General features: G+C 42.3%; 1 protein-coding gene across 4 annotated transcripts in view; it reads left to right on the forward strand.

Annotated features, from left to right (window-relative positions):
- Nucleotides 1–22,913, forward strand: part of LOC115135812 (transcription initiation factor TFIID subunit 1) — a 57,029-nt gene that overhangs the window by 4,488 nt on the left and 29,628 nt on the right. For 2 of the 4 annotated variants that reach the window (XM_029670915.2, XM_029670916.2), the window contains exons 3-12: nt 5,921–6,026; nt 7,571–7,687; nt 9,536–9,661; nt 9,912–10,153; nt 10,267–10,488; nt 10,746–10,994; nt 15,503–15,704; nt 15,883–16,023; nt 21,420–21,587; nt 21,726–21,856. In XM_029670915.2, the coding sequence (XP_029526775.1) occupies nt 5,921–6,026; nt 7,571–7,687; nt 9,536–9,661; nt 9,912–10,153; nt 10,267–10,488; nt 10,746–10,994; nt 15,503–15,704; nt 15,883–16,023; nt 21,420–21,587; nt 21,726–21,856 (1,704 nt within the window). The remainder of the gene's footprint in view (nt 1–5,920; nt 6,027–7,570; nt 7,688–9,535; nt 9,662–9,911; nt 10,154–10,266; nt 10,489–10,745; nt 10,995–15,502; nt 15,705–15,882; nt 16,024–21,419; nt 21,588–21,725; nt 21,857–22,913) is intronic. The other 2 variants (XM_029670918.2, XM_029670919.2) reach the window with 1 other exon arrangement.

A 22,913-nucleotide genomic window follows, 5' to 3' on the forward strand; every position in this document is an offset into this window, starting at 1 on the left:
CTAGGAGGGGAGAGGGGGAAAGATCCCAATTTCAAAAATATATATATACACTGCTCAAAAAAATAAAGGGAACAATTAAACAACACAATGTAACTCCAAGTCAATCACACTTCTGTGAAATCAAACTGTCCACTTAGGAAGCAACACTGATTGACAATAAATTTCACATACTGTTGTGCAAATGGAATAGACAACAGGTGGGAATTATAGGCAATTAGCAAGACACCCCCAATAAAGGAGTGGTTCTGCAGGTGGTGACCACAGACCACTTCTCAGTTCCTATGCTTCCTGGCTGATGAGGAATTTTAATTATGAGATTTTTGTTGTTTTGAATTTGGCGCCCCCACTTTAACTGGCTGTTGGCAAGGTGGGACGCTACCGCCCCAGTTACACAAATGTTCCTTTTGTTCCATAAAGATTATTTTTATATCCAAAATACCTCCATTTGTTTGGCGCGTTATGTTCAGAAATCCACAGGCTCGAGCAGTCATGACATCGCAGACCAAAATTCCATGTCGGATCCGTAATGTCCACAGAAACATGTCAAACGTTTTTTATAATCAATCCTCAGGTTGTTTTTAAAATATATAATCAATAATATATCAACCTGGACTGTCGCTTTTTCAATGGGAGAGGGAGAGACAATGGTTGCCCCACTGTTGCGCAAGCAAAACTCTGCGAACACCCAGCTATCCACTGACTCGATGTTATCTTTCTCGCTAATTTTTCAAAATAAAGGCCTGAAACTATGTCTTAAGACTGTTGACACCTTGAGGAAGCCATAGGAAAAATAATCTGGTTGATATCCCTTTAAATGGAGGCAAGGCATCCAAAGGAACAGAGCGCTTTCAGGAAAAACAGCACTTCCTGGTTTGATTTTCCTCAGGTTTTCGCCTGCAATATCAGTGTTTTCTATCCTAATCTGACAATTATATGCATATTCTAGTTTCTGGGCCTGAGAAATAGACAGTTTCAAATGGGTACGTTTTTTTTGCCAAAAACGAAAATCCTGCCCCCTACACTCAAGAAGTTTTAACCAACAATGCGGTTTTAAGAAGAAGAAAAAAGAGATAAGAATAACAAATGATTAAAGAGAAGCAGTAAATAACAATAGTGGGACTGTATACAGGGCGTACCGGTGTCGGGGTAATTGAAGTAATACAGTTGAAGTCGGAGGTTTACATACACCTTAGCCAAATACATTTAAACTCAGTTTTTCACAATTCCTGACATTTAATCCTAGTAAAAATTCCCTGTCTTAGGTCAGTTAGGATCACCACTATGTTTTCAGAATGTGAAATGTCAGAATAATAGTAGAGAGAAGGATTTATTTAAGCTTTTATTTCTTTAATCACATTCCCAGTGGGTCAGAAGTTTACATGCACTCATTTAGTATTTGGTAGCATTGCCTTTAATTGTTTAACATGGATCAAAGGTTTCAGGTAGCCTTCCACAAGCTTCCCACAATAAGTTGGGTGAATTTTGGCCCATTCCTCCTGACAGAGCTGGTGTAACTGAGTCAGGTTTGTAGGCCTCCTTGCTCACACACGCTTTTTCAGTTCTGCCCACAAATGTTCTACAGGATTGAGGTCAGGGCTTTGTGATGGCCACTCCAATACCTTGACTTTGTTGTCCTTAAGCCATTTTCCCACAACTTTGCAAGTATGTTTGGGGTCATTGTCCATTTGGAAGATCCATTTGCGACCAAGCTTTAACTTCCTGACTGATGTCTTGAGATGTTGCTTCAATATATCCACATAATTTTCCTACCTCATGATGCCATCTATTTTGTGAAGTGCACTAGTCCTTCCTGCAGCAAAGCACCCCCACAACATGATGCTGCCACCCCAGTGCTTCACGGTTGGGATGGTGTTCTTCAGCTTGCAAGCCTTCCCCTTTTTCCTCCAAACAGTTCCATTTTTGTTTTATCAGACCAGAGAACATTTCCCCAAAAAGTACGATCTTTGTCCCCATGTACAGTTGCAAACCGTAGTCTGGCTTTTTTATGGCGGTTTTGGGGCAGTTGCTATTTCCTTCAGCAGCCTTTCAAGTTATGTCGATATAGGACTCATTTTTACTGTGGATGTAGATACTTTTGTACCTGTTTCCTTCAGCATCTTCACAAGGTCCTTTGCTGTTGTTCTGGGATTGATATGCTCTTTTCGCAGCAAAGTACGTTCATCTCTAGGAGACAGAACGCGTCTCCTTCCTGAACGTTATGACTGCTGCGTGGTCCCATGGTGTTTATACTTGCTTACTATTGTTTGTACAGATGAACGTGGTACCTTCAGACATTTGGAATTTGCTCCTAAGGATGAACCAGACTTGTGGAGGTCTACAATTATTTTTCTGAGGTCTTGGCAGATTTCTTTTGATTTTCCCATGATGTCAAGCAAAGAGGTACTGCGTTTGAAGGTAGGCCTTGAAATACATCCACAGGTAAACCTCCAATTGATTCACACAATGTCTATTAGCCTATCAGAAGCTTCTAAAGCCATGACATAATTTTCTGGAATTTTCCAAGCTGTTTAAAGGCACAGTCAACTTAGTGTATGTAAACTTCTGACCCACTGGAATTGAGATACAGTGAAATAATTTGTCTGTAAACAATTGTTGGAAAAATTACTTGCATCATGCACAATGTAGATGTCCTGACTTGCCAAAACTATAGTTTGTTAATAAAAAATTAGTTGGGGGAGTTTTAATGACTCCAACCTAAGTGTATGTAAACTTCCGACTTCAACTGTATGTACATGTTGGTAGAGTTGTTAAAGTGACTGTGCATAGATAATAACAAAGAGTAGCGCAGCGTTCCAGATTGGTAGCCATTCAATTAGCTGTTCAGGAGGCTTATGGCTTGGGGGTAGAAGCTATTTAGGAGCCTCTTGGACATAGACTTTGCGCTCCGGTACCGCTTGTCGTGCGGTAGCAGAAAGAACAGTCTATGACTAGGGTGGCTGGAATCTTTGACAATTTTTAGGTCCTTCCTCTGACACGGCATGGTATAGAGGACCCTCTGTAGTGCCTTGCGGTCAGAGGCCGAGCAGTTGCCGTGCCAGGCAGTTATGCAAACCGGTTGGATGCTCTCTATTTTGCAGCTGTAAAATCTTTTGAAGATCTGAGGACCCATGCCAAATGTCTCCTGAGGGGGAATAGGTTTTGTCATGCCCTCTTCATGACTGTCTTTGTGTGCTTGGACCATGTTAGTTTGTTGGTGATGTGGACACCAAGGAACTTGAAGCTCTCAACCTGCTCAACTACAGCCCCGTCGATGAGAATGGGGGTGTGCTCGGTCCTCTTTTTCTGTAGTTCACAATCATCTCCTATGTCTTGATCACATTGAGGGAGAGGTTGTTGTCCTTGCACAACACGGTCAGGTCTCTGACCTCCTCCCTATAGGCTGTCTCATCGTTGTCGGTTATCAGGCCTACCACTGTTGTGTCATCAACAAACTTAATGATGGTGTTGGAGTCATGCCTGGCCATGCAGTCATGAGTGAACAGAGAGTACAGGAGGGGACTGAGCATGCACCCCTGAGGGGCCCCCATGTTGAGGATCAGGGTGGTGGATGTGTTGTTACCTTCCCTTACTACCTGGGGGTGGTCCGTCAGGAAGTCCAGGATCCAGTTGCAGGGAAGTGTTTAGTCCCAGGGTCCTTAGCTTAGTGATGAGCTTTGAGGGCACTATGGTGTTGAACACTGAGCTGTAGTCAATGAATAGCATTCTCACATAGGTGTTCCTTTTGTCCAGGTGTGAAAGGGCAGTGTGGAGTGCAATAGAGATTGCATCATCTGTGGATATTTTGGTGTGGTATGCAAATTGGAGTGGGTCTAGGTTTTCTGGGAAAATGGTGTTGTGAGCTTTCAAAGCATTTCATGACTACAGACGTGAGTGCTACGCGTCAGTAGTCATTTAAGCAGGTTACCTTAGTGTTCTTGGGCACAGGGTCTATGGTGGTCTGCTTGAAACATGTTATTACAAACTCAGACGGGGAGAGGTTGAAAATGTCAGTGAAGATACTTACCAGTTGGTCAGCACATGCTCAGAGTACACATCCTGCTAATCCGTCTGGCCCTGCGGCCTTGTGAATGTTGACCTGTTTAAAGGTCTTACTCACATCGGCTGCGGAGAGCGTGATCACACAGTCATCCGGAACAGCTGATGCTCTCATGCATATTTCAATGTTACTTGCCTCGAAGCAAGCAAGAAAGTAGTTTAGCTCGTCTGGTAGGCTCGTGTCACTGGGCAGCTCTCGGCTGTGCTTCCCTTTGTAGTCTGTAATGTTTTGCAAGCCCTGCCACATCCGACGAGCATCGGAGCCGGTGTAGTACGATTCGATCTTAGTCCTGTATTGACGCTTTGCCTGTTTGATGGTTTGTCAGAGGGCATAGCGGGATTTCTTATCAGCTTTTGAGTTAAAGTCCCGCCCCTTGAAAGCGGCAGCTCTAGCCTTTAGCTCAGTGCGAATGTTGTCTGGAAGATATTCCAGTCTGTGCTAGCAAAACAGTCCTGTAGTTTAGCATCTGCTTTATCTGACCACGTTTTTATAGACCGAGTCACTGGTGCTTCCTGCTTTAAGTTTTGCTTGTAAGCATGAATCAGGAGGATAGAATTATGGTCAGATTTGCCAAGTGGAGGGAGAGGGAGAGCTTTGTACGCATCTCTGTGTGTGGAGTAAAGGTGGTCTGAACAATTGAACAGAGCAGTAGCTGAGTTTATCTGTATGGATCAGGTGCCGTTCTGTGACTGGCTAATATACCTTGTATTGTTTTAGGTGGTATCGAGTATCGTGATACTAACCTGATATGAGTACAAAGTCAAAATTTTGCTTTGGGGCGTAGAGAATTTTTTGTTCAATTTTAAAGCAAGTTTGCTGCAATTCTACATAATTTTGCCATTGGCCAAAGAGAAGATTTAGCAATTTTATAACACAGTTCTACTAAATTTGCCATGGGGTGGAAAAATGTGCAGTTTTACAGCGAATTTGCTGCAATTCTACACATTTTGTCATGCAGTGGATTTTTCCATGACTTATGTCATGTTAATATGATATCTGATTGAGAGTGAAAACAAACAGTGACTGACATAAAAAGATAAAATGCTGATGCACAACCACATTTCAAAATTGCACCTTGTGTATTCTTCTATTCTAAACCTCAACAGTAAGTTGAGAACCCAGCTGAGTTCCCCCATCCCTGCACAACAGTATGCCTAACAACAGGACTGAGATGTCCATTTGCTGATTATGGGTTTCTTGTTACACTATATATACAAAAGTTTGTGGACAACCCATCAAAAAATCTGAAGGAAGTTTGTTCTGAAGTGTCTGTCCTATATCTGAGAGATACAGTGAGAGATAGATACAGAATGAGATACAGTATGAGATACAGTATGTTGATCACTTGTCCATTGTCTTTTGTGCAATGGTACTTTTATAAATGGTCTTTCTAGACAGAAATTCTAACACCTGGTATTTTCCAATACACTTTGGCATATCAAATGCTGTGGTTGTTTGACAATGGTATTTCCCTCCACACCCCCAGGAATCCAAAAAGAGATACAGTATGAGATAGATAGATAGATACAGTATGAGATACAGAGATACAGTGAGAGACAGATAGATACAGTATGAGATGCAGAGATACAGTGAGAGATGGATAGATACAGTATGACATACAGAGATACAGTATCAGATACTGAGATACAGTGAGAGATAGATACAGTATGAGATACATAATGAGATACTGAGATACAGTATGAGATACAGTATGTTGATCACTTGTCCACTGTCTTTTGTGCAATGGTACTTTTATAAATGGTCTTTCTAGACAGAAATTCTAACACCTGGTATTTTCCAATACACTTTGGCATATCAAATGCTGTGGTTGTTTGACAATGGTATTTCCCTCCACACCCCCAGGAATCCAAAAAGCACCTGGCTGGCCTGGGCTCCCTGGGACTGGGCAACCTCATCACAGAGATCACTGCTAGTGAGGAGGACGATCTGGACGAGGATGGAGACACAGGTAAGAGGGTGAGAGTAAGGCTGTGGGTGGGGTAGTTCCTAGCCCTACAGAGCTCTCTGTCATGTACAGTGCCTTCAGAAAGTATTCATACACCATGACTTATTCCACATTTTGTTGTGTAACAGCCTAAACCAAAACAAATCTCACCATCTACACACAATAGCCAATAATGACAAAGTGAAAACCTGTTTTTAGAAATGTTTGCTAATTTATTGAGATACAGAAGTATCTCATTTACATTGGTATTCATACCCTGAGTCAATACTTTGTAGAAGCAACTTTGGCAGCGATTACAACTGTGAGTCTTTCTGTGTCTCTCTTAAGAGCTTTCTACACCTGGATTGTGCAACATTTTCCCATGATTGTTTTCAGAATTCTTCAAGCTCTGCCAAATTGGTTGTTGATCATTGCTAGATAAATATTTTCAAGTACATTTAAGTCAAAACTGTACCTCGGCCATTCACTGTCTTCTTTGTAAGCAACTCCAGTGTAGATTTTGCCTTGTGTTTTAGGTTATTGTCCTGCTGAAAGGTAAATTCATCTCCCAGTGTCTGGTGGAAAGTTTTCCTCTAGGATTCCGTTTCTATTTTATCCTAAAAAACTCCCCAGTCCTAATGATTACAAGCAAACCCATAACATGATGCACTATGATTGGAAATATGGAGGGTGGTACTGTGTTGTATTGGATTTGCCTCAGACATAACATGTTGTATTCGGGACAAAAAGTGAATTGCTTTGCCACAGTTTTTGCAGCATTACTTTAGTTCCTTGTTGCAAACAGGAATCAGGTTTTGTAATATTTTTTATTCTGTACAGGCTTCCTTTTCACTCTGTCAATTAGGTTAGTATTGTGGCGTAACTACAATGTTGTAATGTCCATCCTTAGTTTTCTCCTATCACAGCCATTAAACTCTGTAACTGTTTTAAAGTCACCATTGGCCTCGTGGTGAAATCCCTGAGCGGTTTCCTTCCTCTCTGGCAACTGAGGTTAGGAAGGATGCCTGTATCTTTGTAGTGTAATTAATAACTTCACCATGCCCAAAGGGATATTCAATGTCTGCTTTTCTTTTTACCCATCTACCAATAGGTGCCCTTCTTTGTGAGGCATTGGAAAACCTCCCTGGTCTTTGTGGTTGTATCTGTGTTTGAAATTCACTGCTCAACTGAGGGACCTTACAGATAATGTTATGTGTGTGGAACAGAGATGAGGTAGTCATTAAAAAATCATGTTAAACACTATGCCACTTATTATATGACTTGTTAAGCCCATTTTTTACTCATGAACGTGTTTATGCTTGCCTTAAGAAAGGGGTTGAATGCTTATTGACTTTTACAACATAGTGACATTATGGGGTATTGTGTTTAGGCCAGTGACACAACATCTCAATTTAATCCATGTTAAATTTAGGCTGTAACACAACAAAATGTGGAAAAAGTCTAGGAGTCATGAACAGTCAATATGCTCCTTAGTTGTGTTTGTAAGTTGTATGTTTGTAAATGCTGCGATAAATGAGTGACGGTTTCGTGTCCTGTTTCTTATGCAGGCTGGGTGAAGAACGATGCCGATGCAGTTGATTATTCTGACATCAACGAGGTGGCTGAAGATGAGACTAAGAAGTATCGTCAGGCCGTGGGCAGCCTGCAGCCTACGAGGAGAACAGGTGCAGTAATACGCATGCAACTAGTCACATATAATGAGTATACAAAACATTAAGAACACCTGTTGTTACATATGTACAGTTGAAGTCGGAGTTTACATGCACTTAGGTTGGAGTCATTAAAACTCGTTTTTCAACCACTCCACAAATTTCTTGTTAATTAACAAACTAGAGTTTTGGCAAGTCGGTTACGACATCTACCTTATGCATGACACAAGTCAATTTTCCAACAATTGTTTACAGACAGATTATTTAACTTATAAATCACTGTATCACAATTCCAGTGGGTCAGAAGTTCACATACACAAAGTTGATTGACTGTGCCTTTAAACAGCTTGGAAAACTCCAGAAAATGATGTCATGGCTTTAGAAGCTTTTGATAGGCTAATTGACATCATTTGAGTCAATTGGAGGTGTACCTGTGGATGTATTTCAAGGCCTACCTTCAAATTCAGTGGGAAATGGGAAAATCAAAAGAAATCAGCCAAGACCTCAGAAAAATAATTGTAGACCTCCACAAGTCTGGTTCATCCTTGGGAGCAATTTCCAAATGCCTGAAGGTACCACATTCATCTGTACAAACAATAGTACACAAGTATAAACACCATTGGACCACGTAGCCGTCATACCGCTCAGGAAGGAGACTCATTCTGTCTCCTAGAGATGAACGTACTTTGGTGCGAAAAGTGCAAATCAGTCCCAGAACAACAGCAAAGGACCATGTGAAGATACTGGAGGAAACAGGTACAAAAGTATCTATATCCACAGCAAAACGAGTCCGATATCGACATAACCTGAAAGGCCGCTCTGCAAGGAAGAAGCCACTGCTCCAAAACCGCCATTAAAAAAGCCAGACTACGGTTTGCAACTGCACATGGGGACAAAAATCGTACTTTTTGGAGAAATGTCCTCTGGTCTGATGAAACAAAAATGGAACTGTTTGGCCATCATGACCATCGTTATGTTTGGAGGAAAAAGGGGGATGCTTGCAAGCTGAAGAACACCATCCCAGCCGTGAATCACGGGGGTGGCAGCATCATGTTGTGGGGGTGCTTTGCTGCAAGAGGGACTGGTGCACTTCACAAAATAGACGGCATCATGAGGGAGGAAAATGATGTGGATATATTGAAGCAACATCTCAAGACATCAGTCGGGAAGTTAAAGCTTGGTTGCAAATGGGTCTTCCAAATGGACAATGACCCCAAGCATACTTCCAAAGTTGTGGCAAAATGGCTTAAGGACAACAAAGTCAAGATATTGGAGTGGCCATCACCAAGCCCTGACCTCAATCCAACAGAAAATGTGTGGGCAGAACTGAAAAAGTGTGTGCGAGCAAGGAGGCCTACAAACCTGACTCACTTACACCAGATCTGTCAGGTGGAATGGGCCAACATTCACCTAACTTATTGTGGGAAGCTTGTCGAAGGCTACCTGAAACGTTTGACCCAAGTTAAACAATTTGAAGGCAATGCTACTAAATACTAATTGAGTGTATGTAAACTTCTGACCCACTGGGAATGTGATTAAAGAAATAGAAGCTGAAATAAATCATTCTCTCTACTGTTTTTCTGACATTTCACAGTCTTAAAAAAGTGGTGATCCTAACTGACCTAAGTCAGGGAATTTTTACTAGGATTAAATGTCAGGAATTGTGAAAAACTGAGTTTAAATGTATTTGGCTAAGGTGTATGTTAACTTCCGACTTCAACTGTATATACTATACACAGACCTCTAGGAGTGCATGTACCCTAGGTTACCAGAACAGATAAATGAAGCTTATTTAATTTCCTCTATTGTCATCAGAGACTTTGCACAGCCGGTAACTGGATACTTTTTTTCTCTCTGTCTCAGATGATGAGGATGACTATGATGCGGATTGTGAGGATATTGATGCCAAGCTTATGCCCCCTCCACCTCCTCCATGTCTCCCCACGCCTGGTGGCAAGAAAGACGACTCCTCTCCCACGGCTGCAAGTGGTAAGGATCAGATAAGGAAGGGCCAAAGGGTGGCGGTCAACTGTAATTAATTTAGTCTTTGATCAATCTCGTGCCGGTGAAAATATACTTTGTTCTGTACAAGCATAATTACTGCACAAGCATAATTCTTCATAATCTGTTATAAAGTAAACATGGATATTGATGTATTTAATGTCAAGAATACATGCTAGTAAGTTAGCACTCATCAGAGGGGCTCTAACCCTAGTGTATGCTATTGTGTTGTCCACAGTTGGGGATGAAGGAGACGGGATCATCCTGCCCTCCATCATCGCTCCTTCCTCTCTGGTAGACAAAGTGGACTTCAGCAGTTCCTCAGATTCTGAATCGGAGACAGACAGGCCATCTGCAGGCCCTGGGTCAGGGGGTTCTCCAGCCTGCCTCAGCTTGCCCCTGGCTGGCATCATGCAGAAGGATGCTGCCAAAGCCCTGCCTGGCGTCACACAGCTTTTCCCAGAGTTCAGGCCTGGAAGGGTGAGCTGTCCTTTTTGGAAACACTATATAGTACACCACATAACAGAGAGTTGTGATTGGAAGATTAAAACCTTGCAAAATGAATACCTATCCACTCCTCTGAATCCCTCCAGGTGCTGCGGTTCCTTCGACTGTTTGGCCCTGGGAAGAACATGCCGTCGGTGTGGCGGAGCGCACGGAGAAAGAGGAAGAGGAAGCACCGCGACCCCCAGCCAGGGACACCCCCACCAGAGGGCGCTGAGCCCATGGAGCAGCAGGGACCAGAGAAGAAGTCTGGCTGGGACTATGAATACGCCCCACCTCCACCCCCAGAACAGTGCCTGTCTGACGACGAGGTCAGTGTGCAACAACAATGGTCTTAGTCAAATATATGCAGGACTGTGAAAACTTGTTTGAAATCCCTTTGAAACTGTGTGGTTATTTACCAGTATAGTTTGTCACAGCTAATTTATGAGAGTTTACTAGGTTTAGTAATGTGATTCAGTCTCAGTATAATTATGTATGGGATCTTTCTCCTTACAAAAGGAAATGGACAAAAGTGATTGCTATAAGATGTTCTTCAATAGTTCATTCCTTGTGACTCTGCCCCCAGATCACCATGATGGCCCCAATAGAGTCCAAGTTCTCCCAGACCTCTGGAGACGGGGACAAGGTGACAGAGTCCAGGCCCAAGGTGGCAGAGTGGCGCTACGGTCCGGCCCAGCTTTGGTACGACATGATGGGGGTCCCTGACGATGGCAGTGGCTTCCACTACGGCTTCAAACTGAAGGAGGAGGAGGACGATGAGCAGGAGAAACGGGAGAGGCCAGAACCACCGCCACCTTTACAACATCCCAAAGAGGTTAACACCCATACACTACACTGACGCTTTAGGATTAGATATCATGGAGTTCCTTAATAAAGTAGCATTCAGCAGTTGAAACAATAACAAAGCGCTCTCCCACCACTATTTTGGTAAAAAGCTGAGGGATGGGGCTTGAGAAATCTAACCAGTCTTGATAGCTTTAACCATGTAGTGAGGCTATACAGTGTTTGTTTACAAACATATTACTTTGTTTACAAACATTGGAGTTAAACAATCGTATATTTTGGGTTCTGGGGGAGTATGACTGTTGAACTAAGCTAATGAGGCATTAATAAGTTATATTCTTCAAGAATCAATGGGTACATTGATTAATTTATAAGTCCACAAATGGATGTAGCAACTGCAGATTGCCCCTTTTTAAGAATCAATCACCCATTTCTAGCAGATTTTTCTGCGAAGAGACTTTCATTAGATCATTTGTTTTGGTACTGTCCATATGCAGCATGTTTTAGGTCGCAGGTTCAGGAATGGCTGAAGAATTGCAACAATTACCTGGAGCTAACTTTGCAAATAGCTGTAATGTAATTATACTCTTAGCAAAAATCTTTATCTTAAATTTACAATCTGTAGAAACTATGAGACTGGAAAGGTTCAGAACCTTTGTGAAACAACACAGTTGAAAAATATATGGCAAATATAAATCCAAACTGGATGGTGTTCAGAGGTAGATGGGAGGGGTTGAGGGTAGCTGAAGGATGGGACTGGATGGTGTTCAGAGGTAGATGGGAGGGGTTGAGGGTAGCTGAAGGATGGAACTGGATGGTGTTCAGAGGTAGATGGGAGGGGTTGAGGGTAGCTGAAGGATGGAACTGGATGGTGTTCAGAGGTAGATGGGAGGGGTTGAGGGTAGCTGAAGGATGGAACTGGATGGTGTTCAGAGGTAGATGGGAGGGGTTGAGGGTAGCTGAAGGATGGAACTGGATGGTGTTCAGAGGTAGATGGGAGGGGTTGAGGGTAGCTGAAGGATGGGACTGGATGGTGTTCAGAGATAGATGGGAGGGGTTGAGGGTAGCTGAAGGATGGAACTGGATGGTGTTCAGAGGTAGATGGGAGGGGTTGAGGGTAGCTGAAGGATGGAACTGGATGGTGTTCAGAGGTAGATGGGAGGGGTTGAGGGTAGCTGAAGGATGGAACTGGATGGTGTTCAGAGGTAGATGGGAGGGGTTGAGGGTAGCTGAAGGATGGGACTGGATGGTGTTCAGAGGTAGATGGGAGGGGTTGAGGGTAGCTGAAGGATGGGACTGGATGGTGTTCAGAGGTAGATGGGAGGGGTTGAGGGTAGCTGAAGGATGGAACTGGATGGTGTTCAGAGGTAGATGGGAGGGGTTGAGGGTAGCTGAAGGATGGAACTGGATGGTGTTCAGAGGTAGATGGGAGGGGTTGAGGGTAGCTGAAGGATGGGACTAAAAACATACAAAAGATAACTATTGTAAAATATACTGTGTCTGTAAAATGTACAGTGTATAGTATGTATAATCTGGAAGTAGAAGCCTAAGGGTTGTTGTCCTTAAGTTTACTCCAATTAGGAGACTGGTGGTAGGGTTAGGTGAAAAAATAAAGGAAAATATATTTTAAAATATATACAGTACCAGTCAAAAGTTTGGACACATCTACTCATTTGCTGGTTAAGTGTGCCTTGAATTCAAAATAGATATCTGACAGTGTCACCAGCAAAGCACCCCCACACCATCACACCACCTCCTCCATGCTTCACGGTGGGAACCACACATGCGGAGATCATCCGTTCACCTACTCTGCGTCTCACAAAGACACGGCGGTTGGAACCAAAAATCTAATTTGGACACATTTTCACTGGTCTAATGTCCATTGCTCGTGTGTCTTGGCCCAAGCAAGTCTCTTCTTCTTATTGGTGTCCTTTAGTAGTGGTTTCTTTGCAGCAGTTCGACCATGAAGGCCCGATTCACCCAGTCTCCTCTGAACAGTTGATGTTGAGATGTGTCTTTTACTTGAACTCTATGGAGCATTTATTTGGGCTGCAATTTCTGAGGGGCAGTTAACTCTGATGAACTTATCTTCTGCAGCAGAGGTAACTCTGGGTCTTCCTTTCCTGTGGCGGTCCTCATGAGAGACAGTTTCATCATAGCGCTTGATGGTTTTTGCGACTGCACTTGAAGAACCTTTCAAAGTTCTTGAAATTTTCCGGATTTACTGACCTTCATGTCTTAAAGTAATGATGGACTGTCGTTTCTCTTTGCTTATTTGACCTGTTCTTGCCATAATATGGACTTGGTCTTTTACCAAATAGGGCTATCTTCTGTATACCACCCCTACCTCGTCACAACACAACTGATTGGTTGAAACGCATTAAGAAGGAAAGAAATTCCACAAATAAACTTTTAACAAGGCACACCTGTTAATTGAAATGCATTCCAGGTGACTACCTCATGAAGCTGATTGAGAGAATGCCAAGAGTGTGCAAAGCTGTCATCAAGGCAAAGGGGGGCTACTTTGAAGAATCTCAAATATAAAATATATTTTGATTTGTTTAACACTTTTTTGCTGACTACATGATTCCATATTTTGAAGGTTTTATTTTTTATTTAACCTTTATTTAACTGGCCAAGTCATGTGCTATTTCATAGTTTTGATGTCTTCATTATTATTCTACAATCTAGAAAATAGTAAAAAAAATAAAGAAAAACCGTGGAATGAGTAGGTGTATCCCAAATTTTGGCTGGTACTATATACAGTTGAAGTCGGAAGTTTACATACACCTTAGCCAAATACATTTAAACTCAGTTTTTCTCAATTCCTGACATTTAATCCTAGTAAAAATGTCCTGTCTTAGGTCAATTAGGATCACCACTATTTTAAGACTGTGAAATGTCAGAATAATAGTAGAGAGAATGATTTATTTCAGCATTCCCAGTGGGTCGGGAGTTTACGTACACTCAATTAGTATTTGGTAGCATTGCCTTCAAATTGTTTAACTTGGGTCAAATGTTTCAGGTAGCCTTCCACAAGCTTCCCACAATAAGTTGGGTGAATTTTGGCCCATTCCACATGACAGAGCTGGTGTAACAGAGTCTGGTTTGTAGGCCTCCTTGCTCGCACACGCTTTTTCAGTTCTGCCCACAAATTGTTTATAGGATCGAGGTCAAGGCTTTGTGATGGCACTCCAATACCTTGACTTTGTTGTCCTTAAGCCATTTTTCCACAACTTTGGAAGTATGCTTGGGGTCATTGTCCATTTGGAAGATCCATTTAACTTCCTGACTGAATTTTTGAGATGTTGTTTCAATATATCCAAATAATTTTCCTCCCTCATGATGCCATCTATTTTGTGAAGTGCACCAGTCCCTCCTGCAGCAAAGCACCCCCACAACATGATGCTGCCACCCCCCTGGCTTCACGGTTGGGATGGTTTTCTTCGGCTTGCAAGCCTCCCTCTTTTTCCTCCAAACATAACGATGGTCATTATGGCCAAACAGTTCTATTTTTCTTTCATCAGACCAGATGACATTTCTCCAAAAAGTACGAGCTTTGTCCCCATGTGCAGTTGCAAACCGTAGTCTGGCTTTTTTATGGCGGTTTTGGAGCAGTAGCTTCTTCCTTGCTGAGCGGCCTTTCAGGTTATGTCGATATAGGACTCGTTTTACAGTGGATATAGATACTTTTGTACCTGTTTCCTCCAGCATCTTCACAAGGTCCTTTGCTGTTGTTCTGGGATTGATTTGCACTTTTCGCACCAAAGTACATTCATCTCTAGGAGACAGAACGCGTCTCCTTCCTGAGCGGTGTGACGGCTGCGCGGTTCCATGGTGTTTATACTTGCATACTATTGTTTGTACAGATGAATGTGGTACCTTCAGGTGTTTGGAAATTGCTCCCAAGGATGAGCCAGATAAAGCAACATTTTTTCTGAGTTCCTGGCTGATTTCTTTTGATTTTCCCATGATGTCAAGCAAAGAGGCACTGAGTTTAAAGGTAGGCCTTGAAATACATCCACAGGTACACCTCCAATTGACTCAAATTATGTCAATTAGCCTATCAGAAGCTTCTAAATGGCATAATTTTCTGGAATTATCCAAGCTGTTTAAAGGCACAGTCAACTTAGTGTATGTAAACTTCTGACCCACTGGAATTGTGATACAGTGAATTATAAGCGTAATAATCCATCTGTAAACAATTGTTGGAAAAATTACTTGTGTCATGCACAAAGTAGATGTCCTAACCGACTTGACAAAACTATAGTTTGTTAACAAGACATTTTTGGAATGGCTGAAAACGAGTTTTAATGACTCCATCCTAAGTGTATGTAAACTTCCGACTTCCAACTGTATATTTACAAAAAATATATATGGGGGATTGGAAATGATGCAGACAATTACATTAATGGAATTTGCAATATTAAAGCTGAACTACCCCCTAAAATGTTTTGTAAATAATAATTTAGAAGAGAACAGACAACATGATTTAAAAACCTATGTTATTTGTGTGTATTTCTGTCTTTTTCTGTCTAGGAGGGCAGTGGTGACGAAAAGGACAAACAGGCCCTGGAGAATGAGCTCTTCCTGATGGTCACTCAGCTTCAGTGGGAGGACGACATCATTTGGAACGGAGAGGACGTGAAACACAAGGGCACTAAGACCCAGCGAGCCAGTCTGGCAGGGTGGCTGCCTTCCAGCATGACCCGCAACGCCAATGCCTATAACGCACAGCAGGGTGAGAGACCCACTCACTCCAGTACCAATTAACAGACTGACCTGCGTAATGGAGATTCCTACCTCATTGATATCCTATCACCAAAGCATAAACCCCAATTGTCCAGGGGACTTAGGACAAAAGTGGCAAATATAAACTGTTATAACTGTTGTGTATTTGTCTGCTTTGGGTTATCTAGGTATTCATGATGTCTATCTACACTCTACAGGTCTGAGTAGGAGTAACTCTCAGCTGGTGCCCCCCACTCCTCCACCCATGCCCAAAGCCCCTTCCATCGGCTCTGGCTCCAAGAGGGACAAACACCACCACGACCATCATGGTACTATGAGTCTATTTTACCTGCCATCTGTTGTAGAGTGTCATTTACTTTTAGAATGATGAATAATGTGATATTACAACATATCCTACATATCTCCGTTAATTGATGTGTTAAAAAGTACCACTAAAGCAGGGGTCTCCAACAGGTCGACCGCGAGATATTAGTAGCTCGCAGCCCACCTATGAGTAGCTCGCCAGACAATTCTGAAAGTACATGCAATTTTCACGTGTTTCATAGCACACTGTCATAAACAAATCTCACAAGTATCAGACACATCAAGCTCCCAGCTACTATGTAATCAATGCAACATTGATATTATCCCAAGGCCTGAACTCGTGGTTAGCCTTTATTGGCTAAAAAAGCCAAACCTAAAACAATATCTGCCAATTAATTTCCAACAATATTGTCCCTGTCTGTCTGTGTGGGCTCACGTTTGTCTATCACTCCCGTGTGTAGCCAGTTGATGTGATAACCATCTTGTGAGTTTGCAGAAATACTTTCCCCAAAACCTTCTCAATTAAATGTTAACTACAAAGTATGCTTACCTGGAAGAAGTATATCATGAGTAAGTATATACAGTGTATTCGGAAAGTATTCAGACCCCTTGACTTTTCCAACATTTTGTTAAGTTACGGCCTTATTCTAATATTGACTGAATTCATTTTTCCCTCATCAATCTACATACAATCCCCCATAATGACAAAGTGAAACCAGATATTTAGAAATGTATGCAAATGTTTTAAAAATAAAAAACAGAAATACCTTAGATACATATGTTTTCAGACCCTGCTATGAGACTCGAAATTGAGTGCAAATGCATCCTGTTTCCATTGATTATCCTCAAGATGTTACTACAACTTGGAGTCACCTGTGGTAAATTAAATTGATTGGACATGATTTGAAAAGGCACACACCTGTTTAGATAACGTCCCACAGTTGACATTGCATGTCAGAGCAAAAACCAAGCCATGAGGTGGAAGGAATTGTCCGTAGATCTCCGAGACAGAATTGTGTCGAGGCACAGATCTAGGGAGGGGTACCAAAATATGGCCTTCATCATTCTTAAATGGAAGAAGTTTGGAACCACCAAGACTCTTCCTAGAGCTGGCCGCCTGGCCAAACTGAGCAATCGGGGGAGAAGGGCCTTGGTCAGGGAGGTGACCAAGAACACGATGGTCAATCTGAGAGAGTTCCAGAGTTTCTCTGTGGAGATGGGAGAACCTTCCAGATTGACAACCATCTCTGCAGCACTCCACCAATCATGCCTTTATGGTAGAGTGGCCAGACAGAAGCCACTCCTTAGTAAAAGGCACATGACAGCCCACTTGGAGTTTGCCAAAAGGAACCTAAAGACTCTCAGACCATGAGAAACAAGATTCTCTGATCTGATGAAACCAAGTTGGAAATCTTTGGCCTGAATGCCAAGCGTCACTTCTGGAGGAGACCTGGCATCAGCCCTTACAGTGAAGCATGGTGGTGACAGGATGTTTTCAGCGGCAGGGACTGGGAGTCTAGTCAGGACCGAGGGAAAGATGAACGGAGTGAAGTATATAAAGAGATCCTTGATGAAAACCTGCTCCAGAGTGCTCAGGACCTCAGCCTGGGATAAACACCTTCCAACAGGACAACGACCCTAAGCACACAGCCAAGACAACACAGGAGTGGCTTCAGGACAAGCCTCTGAATGTCCTTGAGTGGCCCAGCCGGAGCCCAGACTTCAACCCAATCGAACATCTCTGGAGAGACCAGAAAATAGCTGTGCAGCAACGCTCCCCATCCAACCTGACAGATCTTGAGAGGATCTGCAGAGAAGAATGGGAGAAACCCCCCAAATACAGGTGTGCCAAGCTTGTAGCGTCATACCCAAGACGACTCGAGGCTGTAATCACTGCCAAAGGTGCTTCAACAAAGTACAGAGTAAACGGTCTGAATACTTACAGTTGAAGTCAGAAGTTTACATACACCTTAGCCAAATGCGTTTAAACTCAGTTTTTCACAATTCCTGATATTTAATCATAGTAAAAATTCCCTGTCTTAGGTCAGTTAGGATCACCACCTTATTTTAAGAATGTGAAACGTCAGAATAATATTAGGATGATTTATGTCAGCTTTTATTTATTTCATCACATTCCCAGTGGGTCAGGAGTTTACATATACTCAATTAGTATTTGGTAGCATTGCCTTTAAATTGTTTAACTTGGGTCAAACGTTTCGAGTAGCCTTCCGCAAGCTTCCCACAATCATTTGGTGAATTTTGGCCCATTCCTCCTGACAGAGCTGGTATAAGTGAGTCAAGTTTGTAGGCCTCCTTGTTCGCACATGCTTTTTCAGGTCTGCCCACACATTTTCTGTTGGATTGAGGTCAGGGCTTTGTGATGGCCACTCCAATACCTTGACTTTGTTGTCCTTAAGCAATTTTTCCACAACTTTGGAAGTATGCTTGGGGTCATTGTCCATTTGGAAGATCAATTTGCATCTGACTGATGTCTTGAGATGTTGTTTCAATATATCCAAATAATTTTCCTACCTCATGATGCTGTCTATTCTGTGAAGTGAACCAATCCCTCCTGCAACAAAGCACCCCCACAACATGATGCTGCCACCCCAGTGCTTCATGGTTGGGATGGTGTTCTTCGGGTTGCAATCATCCCCCTTTTTCCTCCAAACATAACGATGGTCATTATGGCCAAACAGTTCTATTTTTGTTTCATCAGACCAGAGGACATTTCTCCAAAAAGTTCGATCTTTGTCCCCATGTGCTGTTACAAACTGTAGTCTGGCTTTTTTTTATGGCGGTTTTGGAGCTGTGGCTTCTTCCTTGCTGAGCGGCCTTTCAGGTTATGTCGATATAGGACTCGTTTTACTGTGGATATAGATACCTTTGTACCTGTTTCCTCCAGCATCTTCACATGGTCCTTTGCTGTTGTTCTGGGATTGATTTGCTCTTTTCGCACCAAAGTACGTTCATCTCTAGAAGACAGAATGCGTCTCCTTCCTGAGCGGTATGATGGCTGCATGGTCCCATGGTGTTTATACTTGTGTACTATTGTTTGTACAGATCAACGTGGTACCTTCAGGCGTTTGGAATTTGCTCCCAAGGATGAGCCACTTGTGGAGGTCTACAATTTTTTTTCTGAGGTCTTGGCTGATTTCTTTTGATTTTCCCATGATGTCACAGGTACACCTCCAATTGACTCAAATGATGTCAATTAGCCTATCAGAAGCTTCTAAAGCCATGACGACATTTTCTGGAATTATCCAAGCTGTTTAAAGGCACAGTCAACTTAGTGTATGTAAACTTCTGACCCACTGGAATTGCGATACAGTGAATTATAAGTGAAATAATCTGTCTGTAAACAATTGTTTGAAAAATATCTTGTCATGCACAAAGTAGATGTCCTAACCACCTTGCCAAAACTATAGTTTGTTAACAAGAGATTTGTGGAGTGGTTGAAAAACAACTTTTAATGACTCCAACATAAGTGTATGTAAACTTCTGACTTCAACTTTATGTAAATGTCATATTTCAGTTGTTGTTTTTCTAAAAATCTGATTTTGCTTTGTTGTTATAGGGTATTGTGTGTAGATTAGTGAAGGAAAAAAACATTTAATCCATTTTAAAATAAGGCTATAACAAAATGTGAAAAAATTATAGTGGTCTGAATTCTTTCCGAATGCACTGTAATTTGTATGTATACTGAACAAAAATATAAATGCTCTATGTGAAGTGTTGGACCCCAGTTTCACGAATTAAAAGTTCCCAGAAATGTTACATATGCACAAAAAGCTTATTTCTTTAAATTTCGTGATCAAATTTGTTTACGTCCCTGTGAGTGATGTATTATTTGTCAAGATAATCCACCTATCTGATAATCCACCTATAGTGGCATATCAAGAAGCTGATTAAACAGCATGATCATTGCAAAGGTACACAGGTGCACCTTGTGCTAGGGACAATAAAAGGCCACTCTTTAATGTGCAGTTTTGTTACACAATACAATGCCACAGATGTCTCAATTTTTGAGGGAGCGTACCATAAGCCACCTCCAGCATCGTTTTTAGCAGTCCAACAGGCCTCACAACTGTAGACCACATGTATGGCATAATTTGGTCGTGCGGCTTGCTGATGTCAACGTTGTGAACAGAGTACCCCATGGTGCCGGTGGAGATATGGTATGGGCAGGCATAAGCTATGGACAACGAACACAATTGCATTTTATTGATGGCAATTTGAAAGCACAGAGATACTGTCACGAGATCCTGATGCCCATTGTCGTACCATTCACCCACCTCCATCACTTCGTGTTTCAGCATGATAATGCACGGCTCCATGTCGCAAGGATCTGTACACAATTCCCTGACCTCAATCCAACAACTCCCAGTTCTTCCATGGCCTGCATACTCACCAGACATGTATCCTTTGAGCATGTTTGGGATGCTCTGGACTGACGTGTACAACAGGGTGTTCCAGTTCCCACCAATATCCATCAACCTTCCACAGTCAACAGCCTGATGCTGAACTCTATGCGAAGACGTTGTGTCGCACTGCATGAGGCTAATGGTGGTCACACCAGATACTGACTGGTTTTCTGATCCACACCTCTACCTTTGAAGGTATTCTATCTGTGTCCAACAGATGCATATCTGTATTCCCAGTTATGTGAAATCTGTAGATTAGGGCCTAATGAATTTATTTCAATTGACTGATTTCCTTAAATGAATTAACATCTTTTAAATTAACATCAGTAACATCTTTTAAATTGTTGCATGTTGCGTTGTATATTTTTGTTCAGTATATTATTCCTTAGTTGCGAACTTGGCAATAAAATGAGCAGCAGCAATAGGCTCCAGAACCATCGCTACACCACCACATTACATGGCACATTCCTCACTCGCTAGATGTGGACGCAAAGGGCCAGATTACACACACTATTATTATTATTTTCTTCTCCAAGACCTAAAACAAAAAAATGTATTTTGATGTGATTTAAACATTGATATGGACTCAGAACATCCAATTAAATTGTTTATCTATGAACAATTGTAATTGAGAGTGAAAAACAACAATTCTAAAACCAGAAAATCTAACTGAGAACATAATTTGAGAAAATATAGAACAACATTTTTTGGGGGGGAAATCACAGATTTTTGTAGGGGCCCCCTGTTTATTAACCATTATTTGACCAGGTATATGAACAGAAAACACAGTACACTACTTTCTCTTGTACACCAAGGACCAGGGGAAGAGTTGCAGGGCAGAGGAGCTAGAAAACAATGAGTAGCTTGTGATATGTACATTTTTTTAAAGTAGCTCTCATGCTAGAAAAGGTTGGCGACCCCTGCTTTAAAGAGAGAGTAAATCTCTCACTACTGTTTTCCTATTGGTCTTTCCACAGCCGCTCATGAAGAGGATGCCCCCTGGTTCTCCATCTTCCCCATTGACAATGAGGAGCTGGTGTACGGGCGCTGGGAGGACAACATCATCTGGGATGACCAGGCCATGGACCGCATGCTCTCACCCCCTGTCCTCACCTTAGACCCCAACGATGAGAACATCATTTTAGGTATTGCCCCTTTCTTAGTGAACTGTGGGTACACTGTTTTTCAGTCAGTTTAAACAAGTTATGAAATATCTTGATGGTCTCTGTAACCTATTGAATGCTTTGATCTATCCACTAATCTCTACATTTGGCCTCTTGCAGAAATCCCAGATGAGAAGGAGTCTGAGCGTATGTCCCACTCTCCGTCCAAGGAGAACAAGAAGGAGTCATCACTAAAGAAGAGTCGCATCCTGTTGGGGAAGACTGGGGTCATAAAAGATGAGCCTCAACAGGTACTACAGGACTGGACCATGGAACATACAGTGGGGCAAAAAAGTATTTAGTCAGCCACCAATTGTGCAAGTTCTCCCACTTAAAAAGATGAGAGAGACCTGTAATTTTCATCATAGGTACACTTCGACTATGACAGACAAAATGAGAAGAAAAAAATCCAGAAAATCACATAGTAGGATTTTTAATGAATTTATTTGGAAATAAGTATTTGGTCAATAACAAAAGTTTATCTCAATACTGTGTTATATACCCTTTGTTGGCAATGACAGAGGTCAAACGTTTTCTGTAAGTCTTCACAAGGTTTTCACACACTGTTGCTGGTATTTTGGCCCATTCCTCCATGCAGATCTCCTCTAGAGCAGTGATGTTTTGGGGCTGTTGCTGGGCAACTCCCTCCAAAGATTTTCTATGGGGTTGAGATCTGGAGACTGGCTAGGCCACTCCAGGACCTTGAAATGCTTCTTACGAAGCCACTCCTTCGTTGCCCGGGCGGTGTGTTTGGGATCATTGTCATGCTGAAAGACCCAGCCACGTTTCATCTTCAATGCCCTTGCTGATGGAAGGAGGTTTTCACTCAAAATCTCACGATACATGGCCCCATTCATTCTTTCCTTTACACGGATCAGTCGTCCTGGTCCCTTTGCAGAAAAACAGCCCCAAAGCATGATGTTTCCACCCCCATGCTTCCCAGTAGGTATGGTGTTCTTTGGATGCAACTCAGCATTCTTTGTCCTCCAAACACAACGAGTTGAGTTTTTACCAAAAAGTTATATTTTGGTTTCATCTGACCATATGACATTCTCCCAATCTTCTTCTACATCATCCAAATGCTCTCTAGCAAACTTCAGACGGGCGTGGACATGTACTGGCTTAAGCAGGGGGACACGTCTGGCACTGCAGGATTTGAGTCCCTGGCGGCGTAGTGTGTTACTGATGGTAGGCTTTGTTACTTTGATCCCAGCGCTCTGCAGGTCATTCACTAGGTCCCCCCGTGTGGTTCTGGGATTTTTGCTCACCGTTCTTGTGATCATTTTGACCCCACGGGGTGAGATCTTG

The sequence above is a fragment of the Oncorhynchus nerka genome, linkage group LG10, assembly GCF_034236695.1.
Source record: "Oncorhynchus nerka isolate Pitt River linkage group LG10, Oner_Uvic_2.0, whole genome shotgun sequence".
Classification (NCBI taxonomy): Eukaryota; Metazoa; Chordata; class Actinopteri; order Salmoniformes; family Salmonidae; genus Oncorhynchus; species Oncorhynchus nerka.